Consider the following 25326-nt stretch of genomic DNA (forward strand, 5'->3'; position numbering starts at 1 on the left):
TTAGTGTAAGATTTAATTCGGTATGTTAATTGTTAGACTAAAATTTTATACGTCTAGTTCAAAATAAAACTGACAACATACTTACCAATGCAGAATTTTTGTACAATAAAGTTTTGTACGATTTACGTTCACATCGACTTGACTTGACTCCACGACGATTTTGGTATCTTTGAATCTTGCCAAAGAAGTTTCACGTCTGACACGTGTGCTCGGAACACACGCTCTTCAGTGCTCTAAACTCTAAATTGAAAATGTAAATGCAAATAAAATTACATTGGAAATGTTTTGCTCTCTTTAGTATAATTAGGGCCATAGCAATTAGTAATGCGGACCGTTCGATGAATAATTTGTATAGCTGAGAATCTAGACTTTGGCACTGGTGCCCTCGTTTTACTTATTACTTTTATTTGCACAACCTTTCTAAACAACGATGACTTTCGTTTTACAGTTTAAAAAAGGACCATAATGGTAATCATATAATTACCAGAAGAAAACTACATAGATAAAGATTCTTATCTATAACTGTAAGTTAGTATTAAGTACCTACTCTCCAATAAAATAAGGAAAATACGTATGCTAAAATACAAGTCGATTAATCAATAGGTATTTATTTGCTAATCATATTTATTTGTTACCGTTCTTTGTTTGTCACTTGGGTAGGTACACGGTATCAGTCCTTTATGTAAGTAGGTACTCAGACATCAATTTATACTGATTCTATTTCTACATAAATATATCTAGGTAGGGCAGTATGTATTGATAACATTCATTAAACCGGTGACCCAGTCAATGAATTTGCGATATGAAGCGCAATTAATAGCGCAATGCATCGACTTCTGAGCTGCGTTCAACCTACAGTCACCTACAGGCTACAGTACACATTGCCCTGACACTTAGAACTCTTGTGTGGACCTCAAATAAATTGTCGCCTTGTTACATTGACTGTCGGAGGTCACTAGCCTGTGTATTCATTTCGTTTCTTGAATAATATAATAGCCAATAATCAATATACACATACTTATAGTACCTACGCATTATTCCATTGCAATGAGAATGTTTTAGACCGGGAGATACTGACACAAAATTTCGAGTCATTTGTAACAGGATGGTGGTTCTACAGGGGTCTTAGTACGCAATGATAAAAAGAAAAATGATGGTGTGATCGCTGGTATCGGTGGTTTAGTCGCGTGGGCGTTAGCCGAACTCGTCGGAAAAATAGCGAAAGTCAAACGATTTGTAACACAAAAATTTTAGTATTTACCGATAGCCCATAAAAAAGAAGTAGGCGGTAGTGTCATGCCATACTTTTCCGGTGTGACTTACAGCCCGCCATACCGACGCGAATATGTTGATTTAAATAAAACAATTATTCAACCATTTGTACCAGGCTAACTTTTGCACAGGTAACCATCGTCGTGCAGCCATTTACGAAAATCGCCATGCCATACTTTTCGGACGATTCCAAATGGTCGCCATACCGCCGAAAATCTGCAAAAAAAATTTATTTCGCCAAACTTTTTGTACCAGTATTGCATTTGGATTTTTGGAGAGTATTTGATAAAATGTGACCATTATTATATTTGCCATACTTCTAGTAGGGGGAAAAAGTGATGTCATACTTGAAAAATTAATTTAGTATTAATTTATATAAGTGAAGATTTCCAACACCTAGATCTTTGAAATTTTGTATTTATATTCTTTGATCCTCAAACTTCCAGGAAAAATAAGTGCCATACTGTTACAAATCGTTTGACTTTCGCTATTTTCCGACGAGTTCGACTAACGCCCACGCGACTAAGCCGCCGGTACCAGCGTTCACACCATCATTTTTCTTTTTGTCATTGCGTACTAAGAACCCTGTAGAATCGCCATCCTGTTACAAATGACTCGAAATTTTGTGTCAGTATCTCCCGGTCTATTTCGTTTATTGTATTAATGAGTGCATTGCAGATGGCAGAACAATGTCTTTTACAGCGTTAATTGAATGAACAAAAACAAAGAATGACTAAGACTTTTTGTTTAATGGCCTTGTGATAAAAATATATTTGTTTTCACTTTCACATGAGCTCTTGAATTTAACTACCTATATGCTCTTGAAAAAAAAAATATTTGCAGGACGCTTCACGGTAGAGATTGACTTGTTAAGATACCGAGGATTTTCCAAAATTATAATTTACCCACACTCGTTAAACTCGTGACGCTCTATACAAACATTTGTAATAAAGATAATTTTTACGGCGCGATTGGTTGTTTAAAATAGAGTCTGTCATCACATACCTATGACACAATCACAGACTTTGTAAGAAAATCGATCCTCGATATTATGTCGTCATGTGCCACGCTTATAAAATATTCCGATATAATGAACTTACAATAATTGGACTTTAATAAACTTGAAACAATTGGGTTCACTTCTCTTGTTAGTAGGTACGTCTACATAACTGATATTTTTGTATGGATCAAATCCTGAACTCCATAACTTGTGTAGCTCGTTAGTTATTTTGATACTTTGCAGAAGTTAAAGTATACTTATGTAACTTGAGGGCTTTGTTAAATTATTCCACCTTTAGCTCGACCTTTGCCTTTTAGAGGGTGACGTTTGTTCATTTCTTATGTAGGTTTGTACCTATAGCTATCTTACCTACCTACTAGCCGCAAATGGCTGACGTCATCAAAATCGTGAATTAACAACATCGGTGGCAAACTGCAAACATACCTACATAGTGTCTGTTTACACAATACCTGCCGTCTAACCTAATTTCTCCTCAGTTTTGTGGTTTGTTAACGCATACATAATAAAAAATTAATAGCAAAGCAATAAGAAATCGTGTTCTTAATGGCTTTGTGTAGTTATTTTTATTAAAGTAATTAGTTGTACAGTCATTTGTGTCTAACGCTCAATCGATTGCATTTACGAATGGATTTTGTAATAAAGTTTGTCCTCATGCATGCTGCATCAATAGACGAGTGCATGTTTAGTTGAGATATGATAGCGGTGCGATACATGCCGCGGCCCGCAAAGACGGAGTTCCGTGACCACGAGCCTCGAAGCTGAATCGCTGACAGTGCTGAGTGGCCGTGCTCGCTACCGAGTGCCACCAGTGCGCCTCCGACCGCGACGTAGAGCGCCACGACGTCGTACATCGATCTTATTTTCTACCGCGAAAACAAACTCACGCAATTATCTTGTAGCGATAACACGATAGAGCGCGCTATCAGTTCGTGATATCTAGCCAGTGTGATAAGCGATAAAAGGCGAAGTGGTCGACGCCTGTTTTCTGTGTTTCCTATTATGTAAAAGTTTATAGTGTCGGTAAAAGAAAATATGACTACCATGGCGGCTCCGAAAAAGACGATCTCGGTTTACGACTACCCAGAGCATCTGAATCCGTTCCGAGAAGAAGATAATCATAATAAGATTAGGTTCTGGACGATCGGCCGCAAGAGTAGATCAAACAGTATCAGCTTTACTGGGATCAAGGAGTTAAAAAATTCGTGGTAAGTGCAGAACACGTATCTAATTTACAAACATAACACAGTGCCAAATTGGTTGTAGGAAGTTAAACCGTGTTCAAACGTAGGTAGTATTCACGTACTTCTGTAGTCCGTGATGTAATGAAAATGATATCTTAAATCAATATTTAAGTAATCCAATATTCATAGTTGCACGAACGAGAGTATTCTGTTGAGGAAAACTTTTGTGGTTAACAGCTCTACATGAGAGTAGAGTAGAAACAGTAACCGCAGTAAGAATTAGTGTTGTCTTTCGATGTATAAAATTGTAAGTCACTGTTTGTTTAGCGACAGAAGCATATTATTCTTGTATTAATAATGTATGCGTATGGACTTATATCCGGTTATTAATAACTGCAGTCAGTGCGTCACCTACTCTACAGTTTGATGTTCAGCCTTGAACATTGACTAATTTCAGATGCAATTAAACTTTATTTCAGTATGTTTACGTTTTATAGCGGTTTTATGTACAGTCCTGTTATAGATATGTGTAAGACAATTATTGTCGAATAATCTCTCATTTAGGTACATACAAGTAATTAGTAACTGTAATCTTTGAAACGAAGACACGTGATAGGTAGAAAGGTAACTAACTACATTTGTTTACTCGTGTTTTGATAATTTTATTTTGATATTTTTTTCTTTCTCATGATTATTAAAGTTAATACTAAATACTATAGTAGTAAGTAGTAGGTCTGGCGCATCGAGGGTTTCGTAAAATTATTCAACATTTATTATAAGTACATATTATAAAAATATCTCACGAATAACGAAACCTGTTACCCTTAAGGCTGTGCTTAAGGGGGCGCATAAAGCAAAATAACCAATCTTCTCTTAGATGATACGTGTAATATGCAAGACCAAATCTAAAAAATAAAATATATATCAAACTAGATGATATGTTCAACGATTCTGTTTAATCAAAAACATAAAATATTAAAATTTACTCGATAAAAAAAAATCACCAAGTTAGCTCTAATTTTCACACTTTTACGTTTTCTACTTGACATGGTAATACTTATTATGATTTTTTTTTCATAAACAATTATATTAAAACATTTGCAAGATATTTGTCAGAGCATTTTGTTTAATTACTTTTAGTTTTGGTTTTATCTGCGATAATCCACTTTTGGCGCTCTTTTTTTCTCGAGATAAACGTTTGATTTTGTCACGATAAAAGTGGTTTATCGCAGATAAAACCAAAACTAAAAGTAATTAAACAAAATGCTCTGACAAATATCTTGCAAATGTTTTAATATAATTGTTTATGAAAAAAAAAATCATAATAAGTATTACCATGTCAAGTAGAAAACGTAAAAGTGTGAAAATTAGAGCTAACTTGGTGATTTTTTTTTATCGAGTAAATTTTAATATTTTATGTTTTTGATTAAACAGAATCGTTGAACATATCATCTAGTTTGATATATATTTTATTTTTTAGATTTGGTCTTGCATATTACACGTATCATCAAATAGAAGATTGGTTATTTTGCTTTATGCGCCCCCTTAAGGTAACTATCATCTTTTAATTACCTACACTATTACTAATGGATATACCTACTTACTGCGTACTTAATATTGGTGGTCAAAGTGTTTCTGTTATTATAATTTATAATTACTAATCATAATTGTACGATATTATTATATTGTGGGAAGAATAACACACTACACAATGATTCATTATATTATGATGAAGCTATCGTGTCATACTTATTTAAATAAATACCTTCTAAGTATGCTGCAAACAATGACATGCACCCAAAAACACTGTTTACCTGTACCTATCTTACGGCTTATTTTAAAAATATATAATTGATATATTATTATCTCAACAATTACAGGCCAATGCCCAATATTATGATTTATGGTCAATATCTAAATTATCTATCTTGGTTATTATCAATATCGGGAAAGTATCTCTCTACCTTCTAGTAGAGTTACAGAATACAAAACACCGAAGTCCGAACGGCTCTTGCTGTTCTCGTTTTCAAGATTCAAATAAGGCAGTCGAGCTACATTGACACTGGTCGAGAATCAAAATGAAAAGATTTTGTTAATTGTTATAAATAAAGCTAATTGATAGCGATGTTACGACTCATGATGGATAATTTTACCAACTTGCCTTCCTTTTTATTCTATGTGGTGTGCCGTGCGATAGATATCCATATTGACCTCTAGGCTCTATCACACACCACGCTTACAGTAAATTTGAAACGAAATGATAAACATGAATTTCGATTACCACAAGGTGTAACCTATTATCGATTTTTGGTTGTAACAAGTTATAACACAGTCATCTTCATAATTGAAACAAAAGAATCGATATCGACAATGTAGAGCAAACGCTTATTCTGCATTCCAGAAATACTTATCTTATTTAATTATATTGTGGTGTTCTGTAGGGATTTTAGGAAAATATTGATTACAAGAATACCTAACAAAAAATATATGGATGAGCTTTGAATTTTGATACATTATGGATAAACTGGCTGTCAGCAATGAGGAGGACATATACCTATAAAATTATTATAATACTGACTGTTGTTCATATTGTAAAGTTTTTAAATTTAGATACTCAAAGAAATACTTATTCTTAAGTGTAGAATACTTGGAACCTCATTTTATATACATAAGTTAGTATATCCGCTGCCAACGATGTCTAGGAATGTTTAGGTTTAGTATTAAAATTCATGCATGTCTTGAATAACGTAAGTGTTCAGACAATTATTTATAGTGTTGATGTCATTTTATTACACTCTGTAAACAGAGGAGTACCGAGATATCTGATGTGTACTTTATACATACGAGTATATAAACAAGTTACATATTAGAAGAAAAAACTTTTGCCGCTTATTAGTTAGATTCACCAGATATTTTTTCGATGATAAATTAATTAGTCGAATGTGTTGTAAGTCTAATATTTATAAAAATTACTTTATAATAAGTTTATATCACTTCTCAAATAAGAAAACAACAACAGAGGTTAGTGACATTGAAAGGAATTCAGCGATCAACTTACCTACCTGTGGTCATTGGCTCTGGGCCATAGCCCATAGCACACATAGCCCATAACTTCTAGCATTAATATACAGTTGTTACGGAGATATTTTTATTGCATTTATTCGGACACCATGTAATACATAATGGTTTAATTAAAATATACCTACAGGAACGGAATGAATGAAAATGAATGAAAAATACTTTATTGCATCGAAAATACATACATATTATAACAAAAACAAGATACAGAAACAGCAAAGGGCGGCCTTATCGCTAGGTAGCGATCTCTACCAGGCAACCTAACAATCAGAGGAAATATAACATAGGATGTGGGTGAGCAAAAATAAGGCAATACGGAACGGAATGTTATAGATAAAAATTATGAAGTCAGAAGTAGGTACGCTTTCCATAGTCGGATACGGCAATTATATTATATAAATTAGGTATAATTTATATTCATTTGAAGAAGGAGGCAAACAAAGAATGGATGTTTCGTAATTTAAATGATTTCTACAAAACATTGTTATGTTCCAAGTATTGTATTCGTTTCAGGGTAATGACCTCTTCACCTTTATTTTGTCCGGTAAAAAATATGAAGGTAGGTACTCGCACAAGTTAATAATTAAATTAAGAGATTGATGAGTTCGTCAATTTTAATAAGATGCGTATTTGTTTCAAATAGGTTTGATTAAACTTCACCTTTAACTAATATAATTGCCTTTTATTATTTACAATTGCAACCTTCACATTGATTTAGATAGATATTTTATTACTTCAATTAATTGTCATTAATGAACTGCGACCACCGTTATTTGATATACCATAAACGTTTCTATTATGTAAATATATTGCATTTTTAACTGGTACAATTCAAATCCATTAGCCCATTTGAATGCAATATAAATTAAACTGGGTACCTACGCAGTTGTAAATTATCTAAGTGCAAATATTATTAGGTGTTGTTTGTGGGTAAGTTAGGTAGGTACCCAAACATTTCAATATATTTCTGTTTCTATAACAATCTTGTTCAGTGAAAGTTCATTTTGGTACTCGCTCAATATTTAAAATTTGTTCATATTTTGAAATCGATAAATACCTAGGTTTATAGTAGGTATTTCGTATAACAGCTTTACCAACTTATAAGACGAGGCGAGAATCTGAAAACAATGACTGTTCAAGTGTGTCAATTGATGCATAAATTTCATAACTCTAAATAGCCGAAGCTAATGCAATAGCACATAAATAACATATTTTATTTGAACACCTATGTATACAATATATATCTTATATATAAAAATGAATCGCAAAATGTGTTGGTAAGCGCATAACTCGAGAACGGCTCAACCGATTTCGATAATTCTTTTTTTATTATATTCCTTGAAGTACGAGGATGGTTCTTAGGTATGTAGAGAAAACGTAAACATGTACCACGGGCGAAGCCGGGGCGGACCGCTAGTCCTTGTTAAAAATGAGGATAAAACGTAGTAAGTATTTATACTATAATTATTATTTAGATTTGAGATGCTTACCTGCCTGCAGAATGCAAAACAATGAATATGTACTATAGCGCCAAGCAATATGGCAACCCCGCGCGCCCAAAGGGCTCGTAGGCCGCCCGTTCGTTTTAGAGAATATACTACGTAGTTATTAAAAAAGTGACAGTAAGCTTGTTACTTAAGACGCAATATTTGTCACTGCGCGTCTTTAAGTTTAAATATTGTTTGTAACGGTTTATGCTCTTGTCTTGTTGAGTTTGTAGTATTGTGTGTGCTTTTTAATACCAATAAATGTTTTAATCAGTAGTAAAGTGTATAATTTAGGAAATCCCCATAACTAACGAACCAGACTATATGTGGCGCCCAACGTGGGGCTGTGCAGTAATTTTAAAAAAAGTTTAAAAGACAGTTATCAAGTGTATTATAAAACTTTTGTATATAATATTATCGTGTGTTTTGAACGTGTGAATTAGTGAACGTCGTATAAAACTTATAGTAAACGTTTTAATTGTTAGTATAAAGGATATTTGAAAGACTTGTGAATATTAATTGTTAGTTAATGACTATTGTTATAGATTGGGTTTTTTATATACGTTAGACTTTTTATAATTTTACACTTTACTTGGAACATTTAGTTACCGTTGTGTTTGCATAACTTTTAATATTATTAACCATGGTGCTTACTCGGTCACGTGCGAATAGTATCGGACACATTGAACAGCGACCTAACACACACCCTGTTGTTGCGGAGCAGTATGACGGTTCGTTACCGTCTACTTCACATGGCAGCGCCGTACCTGTCGATGTTCGTACATCGACACCGCCGCTGGCTGGACCTATGTCCGCCGGCGTCTCGGCCCCATCACCTCCGCCGCTATACGGGCGTGAGTCGCCCGATTACTTACCGCGATCGCAGCACGGGCGTGCTCCGCCCGTCGCCTCACCACAGCCGCCGGCTTCAGCACCTGTGCTTTTGTCAGATCAGCAGTTTGTATACTTACTACAAACATTACGGCAGCCGCCTTACCAGGCCGCGCCGCCGCCGTCATCAACTGTAAGTAATCTTTCAAATTGCTCATCAAGATTTAACGGCGAAGGAGACATAATGGCATTCATAGACGCTGTTCAAATATACAAGGACTGCTTAGGAGTCAGCAGTGACATGGCGTTGAGAGGATTACCGATGCTACTGCAAGGTTTTGCTGCCACGTGGTGGCAAGGTGTGAAGCACTCCATTTCTAGTTGGGATGAGGCTTTACATTTATTGCGTCAAACATTTGGACCGCGCTTACCACCACATAAAATATATAGAGAAGTTTTCAGCCGCGAACAAACCAATGAGAAAACAGACGTATTTGTGTGTCGAATACGATCGTTGTTTGCACAACTACCACCAAATACATTACCAGAAAATCCAGTGCAGCTGGACATGGCTTACGGCCTGCTTCATAGAAGGATTCGTGAAAGGGTTCCGAGAAATGCGTTTGCATCATTCTCCGAGTTGTTGCAGCATGCCCGAGCGGCGGAAGATATTTTTGATGAGGTGCGCGCTACCGCGCCCGTCAAGAAAGGTACTTATATACCCGTTGCACCGGCGCTTGTTGTACAATCTCCGTTACCACAAACACCTTCTACCTCTACATCGGTACCCTCGTCTAGCAATACACCACCTAACAATAGGCAAAGATTGAGGTGCTCGTATTGCAAAACTTATGGACACAATATAGGCGACTGTAGGAAATTATTGCAAAGGAAACTCGCTTCAGAACCTGTTAAAACAGAAACCACACTTTCACCAGAGCTATTGGAACCGCGTCCGGCAATCACTTGTTTTGGATGTGGTGCACCGGGGGTGATACGATCAAATTGTGAAGTGTGTAAAGAAAGACGAAGCGCGCCTATGCCTGTAACATCTTCATTTCAATCAGTTGTTGCTGACACTTTAGTATTAAAACCGCGTGTGCGACCGATTTTCAGTGTGGAAGTGTACAGTACCGTTGGTACCGCGTTATTGGATACCGGTGCTAAACAATCGGTTGCAAGTGTCAGTTTAACTAAATGTTTGCGTGCCAATGGGCAAGTTTTTAAATCTATAGAAACCGAACTAAAATTTGCTGACGGTACTAGGCGCGTTGAAAATGTAGAAACCGCGTTAGTTGATGTAAAGGTTCACGGAGTTGCCATAACTACACTTTTTATAGTGTTACCAGGTGCCACCGAGTCTTTATTAGGGATGAATTTTATCCGGGACGCTGGCATGGTACTTGATTTCGTTAATCATAAATATTCATTACGCTCCACAAATTTTTTTCAACTCCAATATGAACGCGATGACCACGTTGTGGCTAGTTCTGCTATGGTTCTCCGCGAGTGCGAGGGAACTCTCTTGACAGACGTCGATAGGAATAAATTGACTACCATACTAGAAGATAATAGTGATATCTTCAGTTCAGGGGGAGGACCTACTCCCTTTGCGGTTCATAGGATAGACACTGGCAATGCCATTCCGATAGCAACACCACCTTATAGAGTGACGCCCAAGAAACGAGAAATGATCAGGGCTGAAATTGATAAGATGTTGGAATTAGATATCATAGAAGAAGCTGAATCGGAATGGGCTTCGCCAGTAGTGTTAGTGCCCAAAAAGAATGGCGAAATGCGTTTCTGTGTGGATTATAGGAAGTTGAATGCAGTAACACGTACGGATAGTTATCCGCTGCCTTTAATAGATGAAATTTTGGCATCCTCAAAAGCCAATTGTGTAATGTCCACAATTGATTTAAAATCTGGCTATTGGCAAGTGGAAGTAGCTCCTGAGGATAAAAATAAAACGGCTTTTGTAGCTCCGTTTGGAATGGGCACATTTCAATTTAAACGAATGCCGTTCGGTCTAAAAAATTGTCCCGCAACTTTTCAGCGACTAATGGACCGTTTCCGTTCTGGGCTGAAAGACGTAGCTGTAGTAGCTTATTTGGACGATATCCTTATAATTTCAGACGATTTAGATAGTCATCTCCAGGATTTAGGAAAAGTATTCTGTCGTCTGCGCCAATTTAATTTAAAAGCAAATAGAGAGAAGTGCGTTTTTGCCAGAGAAAAGGTTACGTACCTGGGTCACGTGATTACTTCACAGGGCATTGAGGCTGACCCAGCCAAAGTAATGTCAGTGTTAGAAATGAAGTCACCTACCAATTTGAAGGAACTGAGGACTTTTCTGCAAACCTGTGCGTGGTTTCGGAAATTTATTCCTCAGTTCTCCGAAATTGCTCAACCCTTGACTGACCTCACCAAAAAGAATAAGCCTTGGAAGTGGGGAGAAAGAGAGGTGCAAGCTCACGAAGAGCTTAAGCGGAGACTTACTACAAGTCCTATACTGATACAGCCCGATTTTGAGCAGCCATTCATTCTGCGCACGGATGCTAGTGCGTATGCACTTGGTGCAGTTCTAATGCAAGGTGCGAATCCGAAATTGGAAAGACCCATTGAATATGCTAGCAGGTTGTTGACATCAGCAGAAAGAAACTATTCTACCACAGAGAGGGAAGCCTTGGCTGTAGTATGGGCTCTCGAAAAGTTTCGAGGCTATGTTGAAGGTGTTGAAATTCGCGTGGCTACGGACCATCAACCATTAAAGTGGCTCCTTTCTTTGAAAACGCCCAGCGGCCGTTTAGCGCGATGGGCGCTCAAGATCCAGTCTTATAATTTAAACCTAGAGTATACTCCTGGGAAAATTAATGTGGTGGCTGATACTCTGAGTCGTCCGGTAAACGATTCACTTATAGATAATGGGTCAACTTGCGATATCTGTCCTGTGTCTTTTGACTTGCCACGACACAGTTCAGAGGAATTGCGCACGGCGCAATTAGACGATCCTGCCCTTAGACCAATCCTTACAGACTTTGAGAATGGTGAGGCTGCCATTCGTTGGACTGATCGTGGGTACTACGTATCTCATGGAGTTTTGTTTAGGTGCGATACAGATACTGAATCTGGCGAACCTCAATTGGTCGTACCCGAATCAATGCGCGACTTAATAATGAAAGAACTCCATGACGCACCCACGGCTGGTCATTTGGGCCTTGAAAGGACTATAAAAAAGGTGAAGGAGAGATTCTTCTTCCCAAATATGCGACAGTATATAACACAGTATTTAAAAGCTTGTGAGCTTTGTCAAAAATTCAAATCCAATAATTTAAAACCAGCAGGCCTCCTACAAACTCCGGTGCCTCAACAAAGATTCGAAGTTTTGGCTATGGACCTATTTGGTCCCCTCCCCGAAGGAAGTAAAGGAGAGAGGTGGATTTTCCTAGTGGAGGATACCACTAGTAGATGGGTTGAGTTGTTTTCACTGGCAGAGGCAAATGCAGAAAATTGTGCAAAAATTCTAATTGAAGAAATCTTTATGCGTTATGGCTTTCCCAGAAGGATAATATCAGATAACGGAACACAATTCGTTTCAGGGGTAATGCAAAAGGTCATGTTCGTGTTAGGAATAAAGCAGAACCTTATCCCTGTATATCATCCTGAGGCTAATCCTGCCGAGCGAAAGAATAGGGAGTTAAAGCAAATGTTGGCGATGCTCGTGGATCCAGAACATTGCCGATGGCCAGAAATGTTGCCGGCTGTGAGATTTGCCCTTAATACAGCACCTAATCAAGGAACGGGTCGTTCTGCGGCCTACCTTACATTTGCGCGTGAGTTCCGGTCTCCGGTTGAAGTAGCCCATGATTTGAGGGCAATAATCTCCAATGAAAATTATTTGCCACAGATAACGCCCTACCTTCAAACATTTGCAACAACCTTGCAAGAGGTTAAATGGCGAATTGAACATCAGCAGGATGTTAGAAAAGATGCTGCTGATAAACACCGTCGTCTAGGTCCTACTTATAAGGAGGGTGATCTCGTACTCGTGGAGACCCATCGCCCAAGTAAAGCTTTTAGGGGATTCACCAATAAATTTGCTCCTAAACGCGAAGGTCCGTACAAAATTTCGAAATGCGTATCCTCCACGACCTATGAAGTCGTGGACAATAACAATACCTTACGAGGCAAGTACCATGTCAGTCTTCTGACCCCTTGTTTGACCGGTGTTTCCACCCCAATTGTTCATGGTCGTAAAAGAGGTCGACCAAAGCAGATACAAAGTCCCAAGCCAGTACCAGATATTGCTACTGACTTGGAGGGGGAGGATATAGCGCCAAGCAATATGGCAACCCCGCGCGCCCAAAGGGCTCGTAGGCCGCCCGTTCGTTTTAGAGAATATACTACGTAGTTATTAAAAAAGTGACAGTAAGCTTGTTACTTAAGACGCAATATTTGTCACTGCGCGTCTTTAAGTTTAAATATTGTTTGTAACGGTTTATGCTCTTGTCTTGTTGAGTTTGTAGTATTGTGTGTGCTTTTTAATACCAATAAATGTTTTAATCAGTAGTAAAGTGTATAATTTAGGAAATCCCCATAACTAACGAACCAGACTATAGTACCAATAATAATTATTTTTCCTACGTACCTTATTAAATAGTTAAACATTTTTTTATAAGGTAAGGATGAGTTTTATCTAATCTTATCTAGATTAGATAAAACTCATCCTTACCTTATAAAAAAATGTTTTACTATTTAAGACTATGCCTACCTCCTCGGAGCCTCCTCCTAAGCTTTACCTAAGGGGAAGCCTGGTTTCTAACGTTTTAAAAACAAATGCATTAGGTAGTATTGATCCAAGTTATATAAAGTGTATTAGACTATAAAGACTTACTTTCAGATTAAAATAATAGTTTAATTAATGTTACGTCCACGCAACCATACAACAGAGAAACCTTCTTTGAGGGCTATTTATGGTACCTATAAAGATTTAACTCCTAATTTTAATAGAATAAACATCTGTATGGCATTTAATCTGTGTATCTGACTGCATGATAAAGTTTACAGTATGAATCATTGAAAATACTTCACCTGTACAGGAATGTGGGTCATTGTTTGGTTAGTGCTGCTTCAGGCATTAATTATCACTAGATCCGAAGGTCCTAACCTCGTGAGATGAATTTTCTAGGATAGGTACGTTTCTTTGTACGTAAACATTATTTTTTATTAGCAGCTAAAGTGCGCGACTAGACTCGCATCTAAATAATCGCTCATGAAATGCTCTACATTTTGTATAATTAATTTTAAATACAGCTTTACTAATACTTGCACCCTATAACAAGTATCATAATATTCATAGCTCAGAACTTTGGACGGGGTTAACCGATATTGATGATTCTTCTTTTATTTGGAAGGTGTGAGGTTTGAAAGGATCTGCGGTACTTTCCGGTTCCGGTTGGTCCCATTTAAATACCTATTGTGTTTTGTTGTCCAGTTTTGATAATTTGAATTCGGTGATGTTTTTATAAAGTATTATAATATATTTGTGTTATAACTATAGGTACTTTATAGATAGGAAGGTTTTATGCTGATTATGTCACTATTTCATACATAACTAAGCGTTCATTTAAAAAATGCACTTTAATTGTGGTTATCATAAATGTTTTGATTGCAAATTGGTTTGAACGGTATAGTGATTTTAGTAATCTAACCAAGGGGTCAAACTCAGTTTATCAACTAACCTTGTGAGATTTATACTTAATCACTATATAATTAAAAAGTATATTTATATGTAAGTAGATACATGTTATATTATGTAAGTTTTTCTTCAAACTTATTTTGCTTCGGCGGTTGGCCTTCCAGAGGTTGGACCCTTTTGTATTACGGTACGTATGGAAGATACTTGTGACTGTTAAAACGATTGTTCCAGCTTAATGGCATTAGTCACAAACGTAGATTTGTTTACAGTCTCGCAAATAGGTCATCAAATCCAATGTCGAATGCATGTTTACAGTTTACACTTGCGATAACTATGCCATTAGGTATGTGAAACAATTTGTAGAAATGTAGAACACATGTCATAATGAAAAGTTTAAACACGTGATTTTCTTTTGTTGATAAAATACTTTACATAATACCGATATTTTAATACTTTAATTATTAAAATATCTGTATTATGTAAAAAAATAGATAGCTCTACCTACTCATAACTCAGCTCCGCTTCAGGTATTTTTACGTTGTTAATTGTATACTTATGCAATAATTAATTGTTATATTATTAAGTGACTTGTGAGTGATCATAAATAATATGTTCAACATCTAAAAAGAATAACAATATACCTACGTAGGTACACTCAAGATTGATTCCTGTAGAGATCTGGTACACTTCAAATAAAATAAAATTAATCATTGTGTATAATATGCAGAAATTAAACGATAAAACTTGGTTTATTAAAGTCTTATTGCCCTTTGTAACCCCGATTAGTTTTAACCTTGTGAAACAACGGCGGTCGATTGAATTCTAATACCTAACTATGTACCTACTAAGTAGTTATAATTCTATGAAAATTCCATTTAGCCGTTTCGTTAAAGTAGTTAGCTCCTCAAAAAGAAATTTAAAAGAATTCTCAGTATAGCACGTCCCTTGTTTCAAGCATTGCAAGCATTCATACACGCAATCGATTTCGTCACGGACACAGTAAGAACTAAGAACACAAAATTTTATCACATTTCTATATTTTACTGTTAATCAAATTAACATTAGTGGAGTCATTTTAGTTAATTAATTAACTATTTTGAATAATTATATCTACTAATTAATGTCAACGGAAAAAAATCCTATGCAAATTGCAATGCCGAGTGAAATTTTGATAATGCTCTGTTTTTTCTACTGTTAAAACCCTCGAACAGGAGATCTACCAGTCTCATATAGCTTATCTTTCGGTTGGTCACGGCAATCAAGTGTATCGAGTGCACTAAACTTCCATTACTTTTGTCAAGTGTTACGCCTACAGACATCCGCGTACCGACCTGTGGGATTTTCTTTCTTAACAATGAAGAATGGACAAGCCAATAAAAGAGTAATTGCTTTTGAACTACATCATATAATGTCTCGTCTTTATTAAAGCACGATCTTGAACGTGAACAATAACCTGTATAGAATGTACGTAGGTAGGTGCCATATAATACGCTACATTACACTACAGGCTACATTCTACGTAGATATATTGCATTATACCTTACAAAATGTTAAGTTTCAGAATCGAACAAAATCTCACGTAAACCTAAATGTAGATGTAAATTTTTGTAATTTTTTACCTAACTTTACCCTGCAGACGAGATTTCACGAGGTTTTGAGAATAATATGTAAATCTATGTTAATTTCAGGTCCTTGCGGTCGTTTATGAAAAAGGGGAAAAAAGGTGAACAAGTACAAACATCAACACAAAACTTGAAGCCTAATAACCACGTAAATGGCGATAGCAGTCCGATTGTGTTCAGGCGAGCTATGCAATGTAAGAAAGTTTAGTACCTACCTAGTTAATTTACATCATCTTATTCTAAGCCGCGTAATGTAAGATAATAACCTAAATGCATACTACTGATAGGTACTGTGGCCAAAACTAGAACTACAAGCGCTTTTTTTTTATTCATTTTTTTTTTTCTCACAATATTAACTTATGCCTCTTAGGTAATGACGGACGCTTCAGTTTGGTTGATGTGATGTGAACTACTTATTGTAAAATTGTATACAATTAAAATTAACCAAGAGAAGAAGTAGCCCTGTAACCCTGTAACCGAGTAGGTACAATACAAACATATGTATAATAATAATAATTTGCTAATGGACAGGGTAACATTATTTTTATCTAACTGGCCGAACCCTAAGTATCCTTTCAAACGAAATGTTCCGGGCCAAGCCCTCTGACCCATATACTAATGGTGTTTACAGACTCGTCGATGTCCAGAAGCACAGTCGGCTCACCGGAACGGACGGACCGCTACGTGTATGGTGGGTCCGTCACGCCTCTACCACGGTCGCGGTTTCAAGAGCGCTTGCGTAGCTCACAACAAGACATTAATAATTCACCTAGGTAAATTATTATTCATCTACCTATTTGTGCAATACCAATAAACTACATGACAAGAAAGATTATTGCTATTAAGTACCTACATATCTTTAAATTGCAATAATTAAATCTCAAAGTATGAAAATGACCTCGGCATTTTACCAAGGAATATCTACATGATTAAATGTATCTCGCAACATACTTGTTATTGCAAAAATGTTAAAGTCTTTAACATAAAATGATAATCTATATACAGGTACCCACAGAATTAAATAATGTGTCCATGACCATGACCAATGACCATGTGTCTGACTACCGCAAGAAACTCAACTGGCTTCCCATCCGCTTCCGACGTCATTCCCACATCCTTCATCTTCTTTTCTCCATCCTCTTCGATCCTAAAGCTCCTCCCTATCTCAAGGATAATTTCGCTTTCTCTGTTTCTCCGTTCCCTCGCTCATCCAAATCTCTGCTTCTACGTGTCCCAGTCGCAAACAGCAAATTCTACAGCAATTCTTTTGCAGTTCGCGCTGTTAAGCTTTGGAATGAGCTCCCTCTAGCTGTTCGACAAGCTCAAACCTTAGGCAGTTTCAAAAACCTCCTCAAGGCACACTATCTATCACTTTCTTAATCCTCACTCCATTTCATTGCTGTTGTCCTTTTCTTTTCTCCTCTACGCTATATCAGGTTATTCGTATAATTATTTATTTTTGGTATATAATATGTATTATCTGATTTATTATATTGTTACTTTATATAATTTATGCTATAAATATATTATGTAATAATGTTTTTTTTTCCAACGCAATAATTTTTGCTCACCCACCTCCTTTAAATGTGTTTTCCTTGTTCAAATTAATGGTAGCCTGGAAGAGATCGCTGCCTAGCGATAAGGCCGCCATTTGTACATACTTGTATCTGTTTGTTATTTTTCTGTGTTTTATGTAAATCTTGTGTGTGTGCAATAAAGTATTATCTATCTATCTATCTTAAACGGTATAATGTCGAATGATGTAATAATTTCAGTGCAACACCTCGCATGGCACGCAGTGACATAATGGGATCTAGATTGAGTGTAGCCAGCACAAATCCTTTCGACGAGCCGCCAATCCCACCTGTAAGAGCGTCACGACGTAAAAAGAACCGAGCTCCGCCACCTCCTCCATCGGCAAATTCCAGTACAGTTACTAACGAATCGGTAAAAATATTTTAATAGAATTACTTTTTTAAAGCATATGACTAAGGTATAGCTTATAAGGTTTACCTTACATGTAGAAATGAATAGAATAACATATTAACTTATATGGGTAGCACCTATTAGGTGCCATAAGTTGTTTGACATCGGATGTTTATCTATTTGTGTACAAATATAAATGACTGATAAGAATTACGAAGTATAGGTAAACAACTAATCAATAAATATGAAAAGTTTGTTGATATTGTACCTAAGCTAACTCTGATTAAATAAATAAATAAATAAATCATTTATTTGCACCATTAGATATATCTTACAAAAATTTAATGACCCAGGCTCCTAATATAGTTGTAAACTGTTTTTCAGGAGCCTGGCTGATTAAGTTTATTTTTTATTGAAACAGGTTAATACAAGCGTGGATTCTGAACTTCGAATCACAGAAACTGCAAATAAGGTTAAAGAACGTGATGATGATATTGATGAATTAAACCTTAAAATAGAACTACGAATAGTTGAAGATGAAGACAAGAAAACAACGGATAATGGGACGGCTTCTGCGGGTGACAATAATGCAAACGAAAAAATTAAAACCGAACAATTAGATGATACTACAAACCCTGCCATCGAAATTAAAGAAGAGGAACAGCAAGATGACGTAAATGACTCTATAACGGAACGAGAAACACTGACTAATGCAGAATCCGAAGACGATATCCTGAATAAAGTATCGTTCTCTAAAGTCAATATATCCAAGTATCGAAGAAATTCAAGCGTAAATGAAGATGACATTAGATTACGGCGTGGAAATTTAGAGGACTTCAGTCTTTCAAATAAAAGGTGCAAGAGCTTAACGAACACCATGGACGGAAATTATATAATTTATGATATAAATTTAAATGATAGTAAAAGCATTGACGTTAACAGTAACGAAGAGCCACAAAAAGTAATATGTAAACTATATGATGAAAGAAAACAAAGCATTGATAATTCGGTATCAAGTACAGAAAAGGAATTCCTGGAAATAGATAAAGCTACAAGAGAGTTGGAAAGAGAGATAAGTAAATTAAATTCTGCCTTGCACGAGGACGATCTGTCTCTAGGCGAGGGCAGGCTTTCGGTTTCTGATATAAAACGCAAATTCGATAGGAATGACATGTCGTCCCCCAATCCTATACCAAAGCCCAGGCGAAGTCATTACGGGGGATCTAGTTCACCGATCAATAACAATTCAGAAACGTAATCTGATACGGTCTACTAAAATTTATTATAATTGAAAATGTATTTTAATATCTACTACTAGTTGTTGGATCTCAGGTGTCAGATGAAGTTAATTTAATGGGATAGTAATTTTAATTTCAAAATTTGTTATAATTTATTTTTTTGGGATCAAAATATTGTTTTTTTTTTCGAAATGCGGTGCTAATTTGTAATAATCGCGATACCTACTAAACAAATATGTAGTACTATTCTCTTAGTAGTATCTTTACAACTACATATAATGTTTATACTCAAGTCGTGACCGTAATGTTATACGTAATTCAGATAAATCAAAATTGTTTAAGTACCTACAAAGGAATCCTGCGAATACTTTTGTATAGCAAATAATATTATTATGTACTCTTATCCTAATTGTTTGTTTGTTTGGTAAATTGCGGTACCTATATCTTCTATTACTCTACTAACTACTTGATTTTTGTGGTGTTACCATAAAGAAATATTACGTAGGTATTAAATTTTATTTAAATTCGTTGTCTATAAGAATGGAAAAACTAGCTTTTCACACATCTAGTCTCTAATATAAGAGAAATTAAAATTGTTATCCTTGAGAGACAAGATTTCAAGCATTACAAATTTGTAATTTGGTTTATACATTAAAAATATGATTAAATTATAAAACTTAACAATGAAAAAATAATATATTATTAAACATATACCTACACATATATGATATTATATGTATATTAATAAGACTATTCGCTGACTTTCAAACCTGGTGGCTTACCGCTTAAGTAATATTGTAAAGTTTTAATCGGTAAAGACAATTTTGTGAGACCTTTACACGTCAATAATTAATAAATGTATAGTTTTTTTAAACTTCAAGATTATAATATTATCATGTAAATTAAAATCAATATTATGATTGGTAAGATTAAGCGTTGTTATATAAAATACTATTTTATTTTGCCATTAGTTATAAATAACTCATGTAACATGTTAATATCATTTTATTATACAAGTTAACTTACAAGGGATAAAGCATAGCTCTATATTGTGATAACAGTTTATTTATAATATTAATTATTATTAAAGTGAAACTTTTATTACATCGTCTCAAACTTTTTGGTCTGTGTAGCGCATGTCGCGTGTATTAGACTACAGGCCCGTGTTGAAAAAATTATGGGTCATTTGACCCACCACCTGACCTATCTAGAATGATATAAGAGCATAAAATAATAAGATTCAGCACTATGACGTCACTTGTAAGCTGTCCACCTGAGTGCAGGTGAGAATTCGAAGGTTCAGGTAGAGATTTTCTCCCCTTGTCTCCATGATTTTTGTACGGCGTTGCGGAATAATGGCTTAAAAGCAGTATAGAAATAGTATGACACAGATGCCGTACAAAAATGGTGGTCCACAAAGTCGGAATTTATTTTTATTTTTCGACGGTTGCCGGGGTAAATTTGGTCATTTGATTTTGTACGGCATCTGTGTCATACTATTTCTATACTACTTTTAATCAATTATTCCACAACGCCGTACAAAAATCATGGAGACAAGGGGAGAAAATCTCTACCTGAACCTTCGAATTCTCATCTGCACTCAGGTGGACAGCTTACAAGTGACGTCATAGTGCTGAATCTTATTATTTTATGCTCTTATATCATTCTAGATAGGTCAGGTGGTGGGTCAAATGACCCATAATTTTTTCAACACGGGCCTGTAGTCTATATCGCGGCTGCCGAGTAGGTATACCTACTCGGCAGCCGACCGACACGCGACATGCGCTACACAAAGCAGTGTTCGGAACCGTTCGAACAGTTTCACTTTTACCGTGGTTTCATAAAACCACACAACATTTTATAACGTTATATACTATTTTCTGTTTAATATGACACATAATAATTAATAACTACCCATAATAATAATAGAGCAGGCCTTATGCGAGATAAGTTAAGCCTTTGTAGCTACAGAAAAATAAAGAATAATGTCGTTTGCATTCCTTATCGTCTATTCCTCCTACTATGTTAAAGAGGCAGAAGAAATAATTAAGTCTTATTTTAATATTCGTGCTGATGGGATTAAGAAAATTAATCTATTAGTGTTTGCATCTAATGCGTAATAGCATCTATAATCTATAAACCGTAAATATGGATTTAGCTCATCTATCTTTATCGCCTTTCTTTCCTTTCGATATTTGATTGTCGCATTAAAATATTAATTATTTGTTATAGTTTAATAAAAATACCAAAGCATTTATTGCTATAGGACTTTAGTTAAAATATTTATATTTTAATTCATTAATCAATAAATGCATGATAAATCATAATAAATAGCACAATGATTGTGTGATATATAAAAGATTCCTATTTATATTTATATTTTGTTGGGTTTTGTAACATACACTGTTAATAAATATATTTTAGTTTGAAATTGTCTTTGATTTCAAGAATTGGCATTGTAACCGGAAATAAAACGACATAAATAATATAAAAGTATGTATTTAATATAGATATATGTATGTATATATAAATAATTTGTCCTATAGCTATAGGTTCTAAAGGTTATTTATCCGCGCCTTTTTGTACTTTATAAACCTGGGTAAATTTGAACTTGCAGTAGACACCAGCACTTTGTATTCTTTTGGAAGTTTTCTTTGTTGTCGAGCCTGAAAATAAAAGTAAATATCAAATGTTATGTTCTAAATGTTTTATGGGGTTTATAGGGAAAATATTTTTACAGTCTTTATTGATTATTTTTTATCTTTTGGCCAACATAAACAAATAAATCAACAAATAAGAACAAGGAATGTTACAGCTCTTCAACAAAAATGCTGATCTTATGGAAATTTCGTATTTGAGCATATTTTTGATACTAGCAATATTAAGAAATTGAAGTAAATCACAATACTTACTTTATTTTTAAGTATAGGTGCTAAAATGGCCAATTTTTCAACAAGTTTGACTTTTGCTGCTATACTATCTGTTTCGTCTTCTGAATATAAGTCGACCAATGTATCTATAGCTTCAGCAAGAACCCACACTTCGTTCTCTTTATGTGCCTGCTCTAAAATAAACTCCGTAATCGTACATACAACTATTGTAGTTGTATCATTTAAATTATTTACTAACAACAATGCTAATATGCCAATCATTCTAATGAGATTAGATCTTATCTCTGGTACTTGACAATCTTTTATTCCTGTAAGCATAATCTGAAAATAAATTTAAAATATTTTTATGGAAAATTTTTCGATAAGACCTTAACCACCACCACAAACATTTTTTATAACATTAAATGCGTCTTTCAGTTTACAAAAGTTGTAACTTTGTAGGATGTGGGTTCAAATTACGTTTTGCCGCAGAGACGCGCATTTGAAACCCGGCTCGCAATTAAATTTTTATTTTCTTCAAATTGTGAAATATAACACAAAACCTTTTAAATAGTACATTATTATATTAAAATGAACCATACAATATTTACTAACCTCAATATCGGACAAAGCTAAATCACTGAAAAGAGAGCTTTCAGCTGCATCATTATTTTCCCGTAATTTTATTTTATCCAAAGCAGCTCGCATCACCGCTGTTGCTGATTCCAAAAGATTTACATTGTCGGAATTTTGTTTAAAAACTAATTTTCCAGCATCCACCCAGATCTTATACACACCATTGACACCTCCAAGTTTATTTATTGGTAATGTAGATAGCATGTTATTTACACATAATAATGCGCGTGTTTGTAGATTATAAATTCTGTAAACAAAATAGTACTTATTTCTTTTTTAACCAAAAATATTAAAATCCAACCAATCTTGATTTATAAGTGGTTCTACTAATTATGCAATGTTTAGCTTTGTGAAATTCAAATCTTGAAAGTAGAAAAAGTGATAAATCATACTTACTTTCTAGGAACAAGTTGTGACTCTTCATACTCTTTTAAGATCAACATAACATTCTCAGCCGGTAGTTGTGTGCGGGACCACACTTTATCAAATATATTTAAGGATATCATAGCCTCCATCACTTCTGGAGGTAATTTGTCTTCAGAATGGACAATGCCTTCACCATTAGTACACGCCATTTCGTCCTCTGCAGTTTCTTCACTTTCTGATGATTCCATTTCATCAACATCATCATCATCATCTAAAAATAGGTGATAATATTACAATTCTATGATAGAACCTTACAGTTGTTTTCTAACTAATTAAAAATGATTACAGTTATGCAATATTACCCATCTACTTATTCAATATGTTTTTTTTTTCCAAGAAATATTTATTATCTGTGTACTTTGCACTTACCATCACATGAGCAGATGTTAGCTATAATCTCTATGGCACTTTGTTGTCCGTCAAGCAAATATAAAACTGTTTTTATTTGTTCCTGTAACACTTGAGCATCTTTTCCTTTAGGTGCATCAAATTTTCCAGAACTATTCTTTAAAGGTACAGAACTAGAAAGTTGGTTACATGCCGTTCTGTGATCAAGGGATAATGTTTTAGCTAATAATTGCATTATTGGATTTATAACATCTACTGGTAAAGATGAAATATTGCCTTTGCATATATTTATAACAATTCCTGCTGCCAAAGTTCTTATTAAAAGTATAGGGGGCTCATTGCTGTCCAAAAGTAATAACTGTGTCAATTGTTTCTCAGAAGAAGTCTTGATTTTTGTAATTGCAATGGAATTATCTTCAATAACAACAAATAGGCATTGCATTACAGTTATAACAATATCATTTCCAAATGTTTGCAAGTCCAAATATCTTGGAAATATATCTAATATTCTTGATTCACCTAAATATTTCACTGCCAGGTCTGTAAAATGTGATAATGAATGAATTTTCTATAAGAATAATTGTAAGAATATTGTTATAATATTTTAATTGCTTTTTCAATTCTTACCTGAACTTTCACAAAGATTGAGTAACAGGTTAACACATTGAATAAATGTATCAGTGTCTTCATCTTTTGATTTTGATCCTGCATCTGGAACCCATGTTTCTGTGAACTAATGATTTAATTTTATTTACTGTTACCTATACAAATTATACAGACTGGACTATGTACATGTACACATGGGTATCATATTATTATAAAAATACAATTACAATTTAATTATTGAAATAATAAAATCTCACTATAAGTATAAGTAATATGATTATGTGTAATTATGGCAATGGTAAATTAAAACAATTATGGTAAATCTACGTAATTACCTGGTGAAAATAGCATATTAACGGCGTCATAACATCTTGTTCCATTAAAACCTCACATAGATCTAGTCGTAATACGGATAAGTTTCTAAGAGAGCCCGCAGCTGCATTCCTTACTGAACTAGCAGGGTCTAAGAGAAGAGGAGCGATTATTTTAATCAGTCCTCTTTCAATAACCTGTTCTATATTCTCTGCACTTTCTATTAACATAGCAAACGTCTGAAGTCCACAATATTTTTCTTCTACATTTACGGCCTGTAATTAATAATTATAACCATTTCAGTCAAATTGTAATGAATATTTACTAATTTTACGGCCTAGTTATGTAAACTAACCTGTAATTGATCAATTATTGTTTGAATTGCATTCTCTTTAGAGTCAATTTGCAATTCCTCTTCAAAGGTTTCATCTGATTCCGGAGGTTGGCTCTTATTTGGCCTACGTTTCCTTATTTTACCCATTTTTTAATACACAAATAACCTACAAACAACACGTTTCAAACTTTTGTTCAAACTTCAAAACACGATGAGACGACAGTGTTAGCAACCTGAAGTGAGCTGATTATCGTACCAGGGGCGTAAAATTATCGTACATTAGGCGTTTTTGGTTCGAAATTATCGTACTTTTTAGAATAAAGTCAATTATAAATAAATAAATCATATAAATTGTAATATTGATAAGTATGCAAGTTCTCTATAGTTAATCTTTGTTTAACTACCGCTGTCAAATCAATGGGACACTGAAACCCAAATGT

The 25326-nt window shown here is 34.9% G+C and overlaps 2 protein-coding genes across 2 annotated transcripts; one reads left to right on the forward strand and one right to left on the reverse strand.

The window, feature by feature from the left end:
* Positions 1-3007: 3007 nt before the first annotated feature.
* LOC149907805 (uncharacterized) lies at positions 3008-20444 on the forward strand. Its single transcript, XM_090102911.1, has 5 exons — positions 3008-3498; positions 16257-16384; positions 16822-16963; positions 17966-18137; positions 18538-20444. Exons 1-5 carry the CDS (start codon positions 3326-3328, stop codon positions 19372-19374), a joined length of 1452 nt encoding a protein of 483 aa, XP_089959037.1. The 5' UTR covers positions 3008-3325; the 3' UTR covers positions 19375-20444.
* Positions 20445-21837: 1393 nt separating this feature from the next.
* Positions 21838-25100, reverse strand: LOC149907806 (HEAT repeat-containing protein 3). Its single transcript, XM_090102912.1, has 8 exons — positions 24908-25100; positions 24576-24827; positions 24262-24367; positions 23656-24174; positions 23257-23497; positions 22840-23107; positions 22267-22566; positions 21838-22020 (listed from the first exon to the last, which is right to left on the reverse strand). Exons 1-8 carry the CDS (start codon positions 25031-25033, stop codon positions 21910-21912), a joined length of 1923 nt encoding a protein of 640 aa, XP_089959038.1. The 5' UTR covers positions 25034-25100; the 3' UTR covers positions 21838-21909.
* Between the last annotated feature and the right edge of the window lie 226 nt (positions 25101-25326).

This window comes from Colias eurytheme, chromosome 6 (genome assembly GCF_061535395.1).
Source record: "Colias eurytheme isolate Ceu_HAF_F1 chromosome 6, ilColEury1 Martin Lab GWU primary, whole genome shotgun sequence".
In the NCBI taxonomy this organism is placed as follows: domain Eukaryota; kingdom Metazoa; phylum Arthropoda; class Insecta; order Lepidoptera; family Pieridae; genus Colias; species Colias eurytheme.